This window comes from Miniopterus natalensis, chromosome 17 (genome assembly GCF_054644295.1).
Source record: "Miniopterus natalensis isolate mMinNat1 chromosome 17, mMinNat1.hap1, whole genome shotgun sequence".
NCBI classification, from domain to species: Eukaryota; Metazoa; Chordata; class Mammalia; order Chiroptera; family Miniopteridae; genus Miniopterus; species Miniopterus natalensis.
Window position 1 is genome coordinate 32256900 of NC_142097.1, and position 12896 is coordinate 32269795.

The 12896-nt window shown below is 41.7% G+C and overlaps 1 protein-coding gene across 1 annotated transcript in view; it reads right to left on the bottom strand.

Annotated features, from left to right (window-relative positions):
• The window catches only part of TEX14 (testis expressed 14, intercellular bridge forming factor), an 81669-nt gene that overhangs the window by 18875 nt on the left and 49898 nt on the right, over positions 1-12896 (bottom strand). The window contains exons 15-22 of the mRNA XM_087826236.1: positions 9264-10180; positions 8905-9011; positions 6708-6833; positions 6414-6502; positions 5282-5560; positions 4331-4431; positions 2340-2459; positions 937-991 (exon numbers count right to left, since the gene is read on the bottom strand). Of these exons, the coding sequence (XP_087682362.1) occupies positions 937-991; positions 2340-2459; positions 4331-4431; positions 5282-5560; positions 6414-6502; positions 6708-6833; positions 8905-9011; positions 9264-10180 (1794 nt within the window). The remainder of the gene's footprint in view (positions 1-936; positions 992-2339; positions 2460-4330; positions 4432-5281; positions 5561-6413; positions 6503-6707; positions 6834-8904; positions 9012-9263; positions 10181-12896) is intronic.

A 12896-nucleotide genomic window follows, 5' to 3' on the forward strand; every position in this document is an offset into this window, starting at 1 on the left:
TAAGTCTGTGGACTTTTAATACTTATTATCCTGAGAATTTAACTGTTCATCTAAAAGCATAGTTCCTTAAAATGCTCCCAACTGTGACAGGGGCCTGGATCAGGTTAGAGATGGAAGCTCGAATGTGCAGCAGGAGGAAAAGAGTGAGTTCACAGCCCAAGCCCACCCTGCCTGGCTGGGTTCAGAGTGTTGAGACGTGACTGTGGACAGCTACATGGCCAGGACAGCTGGATAACTAGTTTTAAAACAGACAGACGGTTATGTATCTTAAAAAAGCAAAAGTGTACATTTTAAATGTCTGTATCAGTACCAGTAGCTCACTTACATGTGGTCTTGTGCCATACCTCAGCTGCTGATCCAAGGTAATTTGCCATGTAGCAGAAAGCAGTTGCTAAGCCATATAGAACCTAAGGCCTCCCAAGGGAAGGATGTTATGCTGCTGACTTTGTGCTACTGGCTGTTGTAAACTCTTTGCTAAGATGCTAAGCAAGCAAACAAAAATGATCATGAAACTCCACCTTTTGGGGTGGAGAAGGACATGGAAACCTAGTTCTGGGTTTGGTTGTGTCAATAACTAGCTGTGTGACCTGGGCAAATCCCTCAGGTCAGCTCAGCAAAGATAACTGAACACCTAATATGTGCCATGAAGGAGCCTGAAATGTAGTGAAAGACTAGGGAAAAAAAGGAACAACTTCAACACATGCGGTAAGAACTCAAGGCGAGGATAGGTAACATAATGTGTGGATGTCTTGAGGCCGATGAGGGGCAAGAGATTCATTTTAATGAGGGGAAGTCACTGAGCTCAGGTTTTCTACTTTGTAAAATGAAAGGCCTGGAGAAGATTATCTCCAAGGACTGCTCCAGCTCCAAACATCTATGTTCCAACACAGGGAAAGCAAGCAGTTCTCAAAGGAATCTGCCCTAATGGCTGATTACCAGAGCCTTGACCTTGGGCAAATGCATCTTGTATTCCTTTTATGGGACTTGAGGTCTGCAAAAAAAAGAAAGGAGGTTCAGTGGAGGCAGACATATCATCAAAAGGTCAAGAAAATTTCTTGATGTTCTTAAACTTTGAAAATCTTCATAAGATTCCTGCATCTTTTATAGAAAAAGAACAAACCTGATTCACAGACACTAAGTTCTTATACGTTCCTCTTCAACAAGGCCTCCCCTCCCCTTCCACTGTAAGGAGGAATTAGGTGACTTTTCCCTTCATCATTCTACCGTCCTCACCCCAACCTTCCAACAAAGATGTTTTGATTCCTGGGAGCTTTATCAGGAGAGCCAAAGAGCTGGAAAATGGTCCAGCCTGCAAAGCTACTCCATGGGGCAAGAAGTCAGAACACTGGTTCCTTTGAAGGGAGGCAGTGACGGGGAGGAGGCACAAAGCGGGTCTTTTCTGGGACCAATAATGTTGTGTTTCTTGATCTGGATGCTGGTTACATTGAGTATTCATTTGTGGAAGTTCATGAGCTGAACACTTAAGATCTGTGTACTTTTTTCTATGTTACACTTTTTATGTACGTTTTTATATATATGTATATATTACATGTATATACATACATATATATACTTAATACCTTTTTATTAAAGATTTTCATGCTGTCCCAGTCTGCTCACAGTAAAATCAAGAATGTGTAAGGGATTAATAATGGAAAACTGCTCTGATTGAGTTTTCAAAAGCACAGACAAGTGTAAGTGATGCTTTTTGATGCATCACTGAATTCTTCTTATCAGTCAAATGTTGTGATTGACATGCACAATCCTCCCTTTCCTCTACCCCACCTTCCATAATAAAAGAGCCAAAAAAAGGTAGCAGATTAGTGGGGAGATGTGGTAGAAATTGTATAAGTAAATAAGAGAATCCAATGAGTTTCATTTTATAAACGAAACTACTCTGTACGAATAGGTTTCTGCAAAAGCCAGGCAGATTCCCGAGAAAGCCTAGTGTGCTGGACAGCTTCATGTCCACTGCTGAACCCTTGGTCTAATCCTGGCTCTGGGGGTCACTAGTTCTTCTTCACAGAAAAATAATAGCAGATCTTTTTTCTGTCCCCGAAAGGATATGTGAATTAGATAAAATGAAGAAAAGTGCTTTGAAAAAAGTACAAAGTGCTGTAGAAATAAATGCAGGAACCATACATTTGGGAGAAAATACATTTGACTTTCCATTCTCGTCTTATTTTTCAGATTTTTTTCAAAGCACATGAAAACACTGATTAAGTTGACATTATATACCTTTATGTGTAATCTATTTTCCCTCAATACAAATAATTTAAAAGGAATAGATGATGGAGAAAGCTGAAAATGTACCTTACCCTGAACTGTTAAATTTTTACCTCTAGAGATAAGTTTTCTTGAGCAGTCGTGGAGTAAAAATATTCATTGTCTGGAGTTAAAAATTCATCTCTTATGTCCTCTGAAGACTCTGGTGAACCAGTCGATGGCCAGGACTGTTCCTATTAGTAATGTAGGAAATCACTTTTAAGTTGGTGTTCATTATAAAGAAATCTCTTTACAGTGGGACGCAGTGTTAACAACGGGGTTCTCTAAAATCACCCAGCAGTCAGGGAGACGCTTTTTGACCTGGCCCTTCCTGCCTGCTTGTACACCTGCCTCTGCCCTCCTTCCCCACAGTGAGCTGTAAACAGGACAATCCCGAGTGTCCTCAATCTCAGTGTCCTCATCTGCACAACGGAGGGGAAGGGGGCTGGGCAACCTTTCTGCTCCAAAATTCTCAAAAAGAAGAAAGGTCCTAGACAACTCAAGCTGAGGACTGAATTTAAATACACGTGCTGGCATCATTCTCCGGATGAGAAGGCTGAGGCTGCTCAGAACTGCGGACTCCCTTGGGTGTTGTTACAGTTTAAAGGCAAGGGAAGGATCGTGATTTTAAAAATAGCAATGCAACCTCAATAGTAAAAACAAATTTTTTTTTTTTAATTGTGTTTTTGTTAATCCTCACCCAAGGATATTTTTTCCACTGATTTTTAGAGAGTGGAAGGGAGGAAGGGAGAGAGGGAGAGAAATATCGACGTGAGAGAGACACATCTATTGGTTGCCTCCCGCATGCGCTCAGACTGGGGCCAAGGATTGAACTTGCAACCTAAGTACATACCCTTCACCAGTAATTGAACCTGAGACCCTTCAGTGTGTGGGCTGATGCTCCAGCCACTGAGCCTCACTGGCCAAGGCCAAACATTAAAAATTTTAAAGTAACAGTTATTTCTTAAGCATCTCTGCTCCACCCCTCCCTCTGCTGTTTATTCCCCTGTGTTCAGGCCCTGACCCCACATGGCAGACAACTGGCTCCTCTCCTCACCTTCAATCATCCCTTTGCAGAGGTTTTGTGGTTTATTTCCTTGGACACCGCTTTTGCCACACACTTCCTCCTCCTGGGCACTTAGCAGCTGCTCGCCTTTACCTCTCATATCAAACTGAAACTTCTCAGACAAGCCTGGCCTCCCATACCTTCCCCACTTCCCTGACAGACCTGCTTCTCTAGCCAAGCCAGTCTGCTTACTATGGCATGTCCTTCTAGCCCTCACGTGACAGAAGGAATAAATTATCCCGTGAGTGGTTTATGTGCAATGATAAAATACAGTAGTATGTTCTTTGAAAGACCTAAAATGTTATCACAATTGTATTTTTACACTGTTTCGTTCTTGATTGATATTTACATTTTTTAAGTGATTGTGGCACCATGTCAATGATGATAAAAAACTTGGTTCCTTAGCCTGGATGGACTGTGGCCCAATTGCAGGCTTCAAGGATGTATTAAACCCCTGAAGCAAAGCTGTAACCTCAATGCAAATACTGGGAAATGACTGAACCCCACAGATCCTGCTCAGGCACAATTGTCAGGCACGAACGTATTCTTTCACTGAGCTGAGAGCTGAATTTGGGTCTTAGAGGACATCCAGGTGAAAGTGCTCTCATCACAATCCTGGACTTGCTTTTCCTTCTCCAATCTGGCCTCAGTCACCTGCTGGGCCACCAGCTCTGGTATCTAACCCATGCTGTACTTCCAGAGTTGATTTTGTCTACCCAACTAGATGGGAAGTTCAAGAGCCAGAGCTGAATCTGATGCCTGTATGTGTTCCCCAGAACCAAGCTCCAAGATACACAACACTTTGAGTTGAACTGACTCAAAAAGTAATACGTAGAGAGATAAAGACTTCTTCATCCATGTCAGAGACATGAGGGCACATACTCCAACAAAAAAGAACTACTACAGATATTATTTCAATGTCATAATACATAACAACCTCTCAGTTCTACTTTATTAGGTCCATGGGTTCAACCTGGCTCTCCGGAACATATTACTTACACTGCAAGATTTCTCAGTGACCACAGATGCTTCAGAACTTGCTTGAAAGACTTCACTAAGCTCTGGCTGCTCATTTCCTCTGGGGCACAGGTGCCTGTTACCTAATGATTATAACACAACCCAACCAGGGCCATAGTTATTCAGTGGTATTCAGATGGCATGAAAGGGAAAAGGGCAGCGTGAGAGAAGAGATGCATGGCTATTCTGGTGGCCATGTCCCAGATGGCCAGGTCAGGTTCAGTCTAGAGAGTAGAGACTGTTAGTTTAGCCTGGCCCCAACATAAAGCCCTAGATCATCCACATTTTTGTTCACCCATTCAAGTGTGGGGCTTGACAAGTTCCAAAAACAGAAAAAAAACAAAAGAAACCTAAGCCAATAGATTTTCTACCTAAAATAAATGATCAGTTTAGATGTACCTTTCTTTGACTTGTAAACAACTTTGAAATAATATCCTATGCCTTAATTGCAAGCAAACTACCAAGTGGAAATACACAGCCTTCAGTTTTAACCTACAAATCTATAAAGTGTTGACAGCCAAAGATTCCTCTGGCATAGACTCTCTAGGAGCCAGTGGAGTATTTCCAGCTTAAAATGAGATGCAAAGAAAAGGGCAGTAGGGAGTGGCTGTCCACCACTGCCCTCAGGTAAGAAAGGTTCAGTTCCTCGCTAGGTTACACCCAGGACCAGGGGCAATGCATGGGGATTATTTCACTTCATTTGAGAAAATGGGTTTGCTCTGGCAATAGAAAAACTCATGAATCTCTGGATTTCTTTACCTATGGGAAGGATAGTGGGATCAAAAGGGTATTCTGCTTTCCTCTGGAACACAGGGTTCCCAAACAGTTGGGAAGGAGAGGAGACCAAGCAAAGGAAATATTCCAGGAGGTTTACTTTTGACAGCTGATTACTTGACAGAGTTCACCTATCTCAATTCCTCCAAGTGAACTTACTGGTAAAGCTTCCAGGCCCAGGCTGTGTGCCATGCTGGCAGTCACGGTCACTGTTGTCTGTTTTGTCATGTTTGCCATTTCGTCCTGGAGCATCACTTTTCCTGGGATACTCTACAACATGCCGCCAAGTCACATTCTCAGGGTCCCTAATGGGGGGCTGCAGCAAGTGATCAGGCTTGTTTTCAGCCTCATTCTCTAGAGTCAAACCACTCTGAGGATGCCAAGGAGGTACAGCCAGCTGCCCAGTAGCTGCTTTCTCTGCCATTTTTTTCACCTCCACTGGATACAAGAGAAAGTCGTTATTTAAAACAGCACTGTGAACATTGGAAACAAAAGCTTTTGATTCTTAAAGAGCTATATAATATTTTTATAGCTCATATTGTCACATAATTGCCTTTTTAGAATTGCATTGCCCTTAGCTTACCCTGTTTTGCTTGAAGGGCTGGAGAGAGAATTGATGACAGAGTGAGGAAAGGGCAAAAGAATTTCCATTAGTTCCAGGCCTTGTCACTGAATTCCAGGCAGGAGAAAACTTGTAGATGGGCCTCCTTGCTCTGAAGATGTCACAAGAAAATGACATCTGAAGCCCCCAGTCTGAAGAGATTCTACAGGATTATATTTGAGTTCGTCTAGCCTTTCTAGGCCATGATGAGTTGCTATTTTGGGAATGTGTATATTTTCATTCCAAATGTTCTATACTTTTGCTAATGTCACTTACCATTAGTGTTAAAAAAAACCCACATGGACATTGTTTCCTTTTAAGCTTACAAGATAAAACTGACACAAAAGGATAATGCCCACAGGATATGTGAAAGTGACACTGCAGGCTTCTACGTTAATAATGGCATGTATGTTAAATATCTCTATTGTAGTATATTTTTACTACACTTGTTATATAATTTACATTAATATACAATAGAAATATTTCTTATATGGTCTAGAAATGAAAAAAGCATTTCTCTTCTTCATTTAGTAATCAGAAAGGCCTTGCTTTTAAAATGGAATGATCTAACAGAAGAAAAGAATATGGGAGAACAGTGCGATACAGGCTGTGCACTTAGAGATGCCAACCAGGTTAGAGACATACTTTAAATTTCATTTTGTCCAACAGAATCCATGACTTTATACTTACTTATCCATTTTAAGTGTACCTTTCCAGCATCTTCATTATTTCTTGACTTTGTATTATATGTTTTGGAAGACGCCGATTCCATATTGATCCTAAATTGTATAGGTTTTTTTGGAGGGGGAGAGGAGCGGGGTGGACACAAACCATCAGTTTGCTCAAGTTCTTGACACAATCCTGAGCCCACCAGCCCACCCAGAGGACTGACACCACTTTAAGCCATTCCTGGGGTTTTACTGACTCCTGATCACCACCAGAGGGGGCCAGACTCCCCAACATTCAACTAGTAAGACTCCTTACCTGGTAGAGCCTTGGACAGGGATGGATGTTACTGGAGGTCCCTTCGGGTGGTTTGATGCAGCGAAGAGTGAACTATTCAGCTGTGTCACTTTGGCTTGGGCACTGAACTCTCTAGGCTGTCCCTGGCTAAGAAATAAAAGGAATGGGTTAGAAGATCTCTAGGGGTTCCTTTTAATTTCCAAGTTCAGATTTCAAGATAAAAATGCTCTTGGGAGATTTTCAGAAGTAGAACAAACCCAAAATTAAAATACTGTTTCACCAGACAGAATCCTGGTTCTTAGGCTGTTGCAGAGCTCCCTCTTCCCCTCAGTGCCTCAGAACACTAGCGATGGTTCAATAACTGCTCTCGCCCTTCTACCAGAATTCTCCGGCAATAGGCCTCCTGCATACCAGCGATAGCACAATAACTAACATTTGTAAAGATGGACTTAAGGTACCAGGGATCTTAAAGACACTCAGAGATCATCAGCCTAGTTTCATTAAGTTCTAGACCCTGACCTGCCACTGGCTGACTTTGGCAAACTTCAATCTCTCTAGGCCAAGGTTTCCTTATCTGCAAAACAAGAGAGTCTCTTTTCCTCTAAATATCCCATGGTCATATATATTTTATTGTCTATTAAACTCTCAAAAATGTATGTGTGATCTGTGGCATGTATATGAACTCCCTGTTATCCAGAACATCCTATTCTGCCACTGAACCAGACAGCAGAGAGACTGTTGCATTGGAAAGGTCAGATCTGATCAGCTTCTTTAAAGAGCAATTTGGCAACAGCTATCGAGAATCTTTAAGACGCTCGAACCTTTAACTAGCCTAGTAAATTTGCTCCTGGGAATCTATCAAGGACCTAATCCAAAATGCAGAAAAAGTTTTATAGACAAGTCACTGTGGCACTATTCATAACAAAAAAGGTAATGAAACAACCTAAAATTCATCAATTGGGGAAATCCAACAATTTCAAAATAAGTTTACATTACAAGAATGTTTTAATAATGTGGGATAATGCTCGTGTTCAATGTAAAGTGAAATATCAGGATATAATACATTATAATTAAAATAATATAATCAGGATATAATGAAGATTTATACATGTACTGTAAAGTTGTGCACCTAAAATTTATATTATTAACCAATGTTACCTCTATAAATTTAACTTTTTTAAAAGATATATACATGTATATAACTTTTATATTTTAAAAGCATACAAAGAAGACTAGGTGGATTGGTAGCAAAATGTTAAACTTTGGTCTGTTTTTTGTTCTTCTGGAGAAAAGGGAAGGTCACAACCACAGCTTTTGCTTTGTCATCTAATGGCTATACTGGCACCCCATCTGCTTCTATCAATGATGTGAGTGCTAAACCTGATGTCAGGTGGTTCTTCAATAATTCCCTGCGTAAAGGTAAAATACACTAAACTAAAATGTCTGGGCATTTTCCTTGATTCTCTCTTAATGTAGATATTTACCAACATGCAAGGAGCAGCAGACTTTTGTCATTAATCTCAGTCACCATTGCGGGAGGGAATAAAAAAATTTTCTTCCAGAACTGATTTCAAAGCTGTGAATAAATGCTGCCATTTAACCACAGAAAAGGGAAACTAAAATTGACATACTAGTCTATCTTGAAAAACATTTATTGCTCCTTTAATAATTCCCCCAATGCAAAATAAAGTTAGCTTTACCTAAGTTCTTAAAAACCCAGGGTACACATATGCTCTCCTTCCAGTGATCTGTGCTGAAGCTACTTCACTTTACTGATCCAGCTGGAAATCAGAGGCTGCAGGATAACACTGATAGCGTTCAACCCTCTTTCTGCCCTCCTGTCAGTGACACTTTTTTGGAACCAAATAGTCTGACTTCTGGACCACAAGCAAAGGGAATACCTGGCATTTCTTTTTGATAAGAAAACCCATCTGGGCAGCTTTGGAAAGGCAAAGGTGCTTTGCTTTTGACAAGTGATGAGTCCTGATTAACCTGCCAGGTGCTTCACCTTTGATGGCTCCTACAAATTTCCATTACCCAGCTCTTTTTGTTCACTTAACAGAGAACCTGCCAAGATCTGTAAACTATTTCTGTGTCACTATTCTTCATCACTCACAGACTCTCTGTCACTAGACATATGAAGATCAGTAAGTGACCTCGGGGTCACAGGGGAATCTAAAGGCATGGAGATACAAAGAACAATAAAACATTAACCCACCTGCCAGTATTTTGGTTCCTATTTCTTTCCAGACTTTCCTTGGCTTCTTGAGTGGGCTGGAATTGTTCACCTGGGCTCTGTTTTCCAGGACCACAAAGAGTTGGCAGCTTGAAAAGAAATAAACATGCTTCAGTAATTTGATGGAGTTCTTCTCTTCACTCTCCATTCTAGTTTTTAAAGCTATTCTTGCTAAAAGTGTAGAAATAATCAGACCTGCCCAGCCGACGTGGCTCAGCAGTTGAGTGCCGACCTATGAGCCAGGAGATTGCAGTTTGATTCCTTGCATTTGGCTTAGGGGCAACGTTGAACCCAGCTCTGGGTCCTGCTCAGACACCCTACCTCCCACTTCTTAGCTTTACCTGATGGCTCTTTTCCGATGGATCCCCAGTGCTTTTTTCAGAGACTTGAGTGAAAGCAGTGAGAGGTTTCCAGCCACAGCCACTTCTTTCCCTGCACCTTTTGCCAAAATGTCCCCCTTGAAAGTCTCTCATTGTTCTGGGAGACCTTGCTAGGATCGGGCAATTGCTACCTGCATCTGGCCACTGGCCCCCTGGGAGTTGCAAGACAGGAGGAATATAAACAAAAGATGGGGGGCCCACAGCTGCAGGAAAGTCGGAGAGGTTAGAAAACATTCTTGAAGAAGTCCACAGAGAGAGGCACTCCTCCTGCTCCTTCTGCATCCTTTCAAACTCATTGAATTTCTGCTTGATTTTCCCCAGTAACTCGTCATTCTGGTTCGCTATTGCCTGTGCAATCTTTACATCCAGCATGCACTTACTGATGTACATGTCAGTCTTGGACCACTTGTTCACATTGCCCTTCGCTTCTCTCGCTGGCTCAGGTGGGCTGGGGGAACTAAGTGAACCATTTTGCCGGTCCCAGTCCTCAAAGGAGAGCTCTGTGTCAGCTTCTGAAGAGCTCCCACTCTTTTCACAAAAACAGCATGCCTCTCTCTCCATCTTTTCCAACGCTTCTTCCAGGGACTTCAGATCATCTACCTGGTTTGGGCTAGGCCCCTCCAGAGATAAACCAGCTCTTGGGGGCTCTTTCTTTTTGTCACTTTCCATGTCCAGGCAGCTTGAGTAGATTTCATTCATTTCAAAGCTGCAGAGGCTTGCCTGATCTGGGCTGGGGCTTCTGGCCTCGTCTGCCACAAAGGAAGCAGGAGAAGCAGCATCTTGGTTTTGAGTCTCCTTGGCCATCAGACTGGGATCTGGGGCCTGAGGATCTGGTGTTGCCTTTTCACTGGGACTTCTTGGTGAATGAAGCTGACTGCCTGTTGAAAGAAGCAGCAACATGCAAATGGTTAAAATGATCACGTGCAGCAGCTAAGCAGCCTCGGCTATTGCTCGAGTGACATGAGAATGCAAAAAGAAGCTTTCTATTTTCCCACTCCCTTCCCAGGTGTGGGAGACTACCAGGCACACTCAACAGAGGGGGAGAAGGTATTTCTAACCTAGGAGAAAGTTCCCATTTTGACATGCGCTGAGGTAGAAAATCTGGGAGGGACCAAATCCTGGGGGAAATGTTCTAAGCTTAAGGTCAGTGTGGTTAAAACATGTAAAACTGGAAACTTCCACTTGGGCCCTGCAGTTATGGCTCAGGAGCTCAAACCTGGGATTGTCATTCCAGTTCTGCTCTGAGTCCAAAAAGTTCCTGGAGCCATACGTATACTTTCTGATTTCCCCCTTTGTTAGTCATGTGTGGCCTAGAAAAGCTACACAAGAATCCTTTGATAAAAGCAAAGGCAAAGTGGACTGTAAGGATGCAGACATAAATGGATTACCAACAAAAGGACCAACAGAAATCTCTGAGGACCTCATTATTTTCAAAATGGACCTGATAATCTGAAGCACCTTCTTAGTAACTGTCTTTGACCTTTTTCTTAGACCAGAATTCAATATAAACAGTTTAGATATTTACCTGATACTAATCAGGAAATACATGGTATTGATATTGAAAATGTACTTAGTTATATTTAATGATCTCATTCCTGAATTCCTTTTTCATTAAAGTAGCTTTCATTTCTATTACAGCAGTTTTAATAATATAAATAAATAGAAGGTTGGTGCCAGCAGACCCTGTCACTAAATCAGTACCTAACCCTGGGCCTCTGGTTTCGTCCAGGCTCTCTGAATTTGAGTAGAACATATTTTTACTGTGAAACAGTGTAGTGAGACTGTACAGTGAAAGGAAAGGGAGTTTTTGAAGATGATAACAACTTGAAACGTAAAGTTATAAATACTGCTCAACACAACAGAGCAGCGTACCTATGGAAGTAGTAATTACTGTTTACTGCTTTGAAGAACGTAGCAAAGACAGGGAAATGAGGGAAAAGTCTTTGGGGAAAAAAGGAACACCTCTTCCATAAATGTCTAATGTATACCATAAAATTCTAATCCTTGTTGCATTTCTCCTACTCCTACAAAATGTATTACATATTCAGTTAAAAAAACAACACATGCCTAACTGTCAAGACATGCAAATTATAGGCCCCTGATTCTTAAGGACTAAATTCACAGCTTTCTTTACACACACAAGAGTCTGAATAGTCATGTCAGTTAAAGTTATGCTCTTAGTGAGCATTTGATAAAAGTAGACACTGCCCAGCCCGGCCAGCATGGCTCAGTGGTTAAGCGCCAATCTATGAACCAGGAGGTCATGGTTCAATTCCTGATCAGGCATATGCCCTGGTTTCAGGATCAATCCCCAGCAGGGGGTGTGCAGAAGACAGCCAATCAATGACTCTCTCATCATTGATGCTTCTGTCTCCCTCTCCCTTCCTCTCTCTGAAATCAATAAAAAACATTAAAAAAAAAAAAAAAATAGACACAGCCCAAGACACCGCTGCATCATGGGAACAATAAGACCTCAATAAGTAATGCCAGAACTGACCACCCATCACCCTTGGTTGATGGTGTATAGCTCGCAGAGAACAGGACAGAGGAGCCAAAGCAATGAGAGCTTGGGGAGCCACTCTGGAGGTCTCTACCCCTGTCCAAAGAGAGTTAGAGAACATTCAGCTGGCTTGGGTTCCAGCTCTGTAACAAGCTCTGGAATCTTGAGTGAGCCACGACCTCTATGACCTTTAGTTTTCTCATTTGGAATGTGAGGGCATTAAGCAGGATGACTGCAAGGCTCTTTCCAGCTCTGAATTTTAAGGTCCCAAAATGTACTAAAAAGCAGTAAAGCCTATAGTAAAAAGTTAGAAACGCCAAAATGTTAGCAAATTATTTCTAAGTAGCAGAATGAAAATGGTAATCTTATTCTTTGTACTGTCTCAAATTTTTTGAGCAGATAATAGTTTTTTTTTAATATTTGACAAAATTCAACATCTATTTATGAGAAAGACTTTCAACAAACTAAGAATAGAAGCCTGGCCGGGCATGGCTCAGCGGTTGAGCACTGACCTAGGATCCAGGAAATCAGGGTTGGATTTCCGGTCAGGGCACATGCCCGGGTTGCGGACTAGGCAGCCGATCAATGACTCTCTCATCATTGATGTTTCTATCTCTCTCTCTCCCCCTCCTTTCCTCTCTCTGAAATCAATAAAGATATGTTTAAAAAAAAAAAAATAGAAGAAAACTTTCTTAACCTGATAAAAGGCATCTACAAAACACCTAGCTGACAAGCAGATAATAATTTTAAATGAAGAAATCATCATTTTTATTTGTGAAGCAATTAGATAAATTCCTAAGGGTAATCATGCTAGAAATTAACTGGTTACTACTTAGTTCTGGATCCACCAAGGTGTATATGGAGCTCAAAATTTTTAACAATAATTTCAAGGATCTTGACTTTTTTTTCCCCTAAGGCATCCATCTTTTCCCAGTGTAAGCAGCATGTACAGTTTGGGGGAATTGATTAGTTGCAACTTGTGACTCTCAGGACACATTCATGCCAAACCTGTGGGTTAAGCCCTAGCTGGTCTGGCTCAGTGTTAGAGCATCAACCCATGGACTGAAGGGTCCTGGGTACAATTCTGGCCAAGG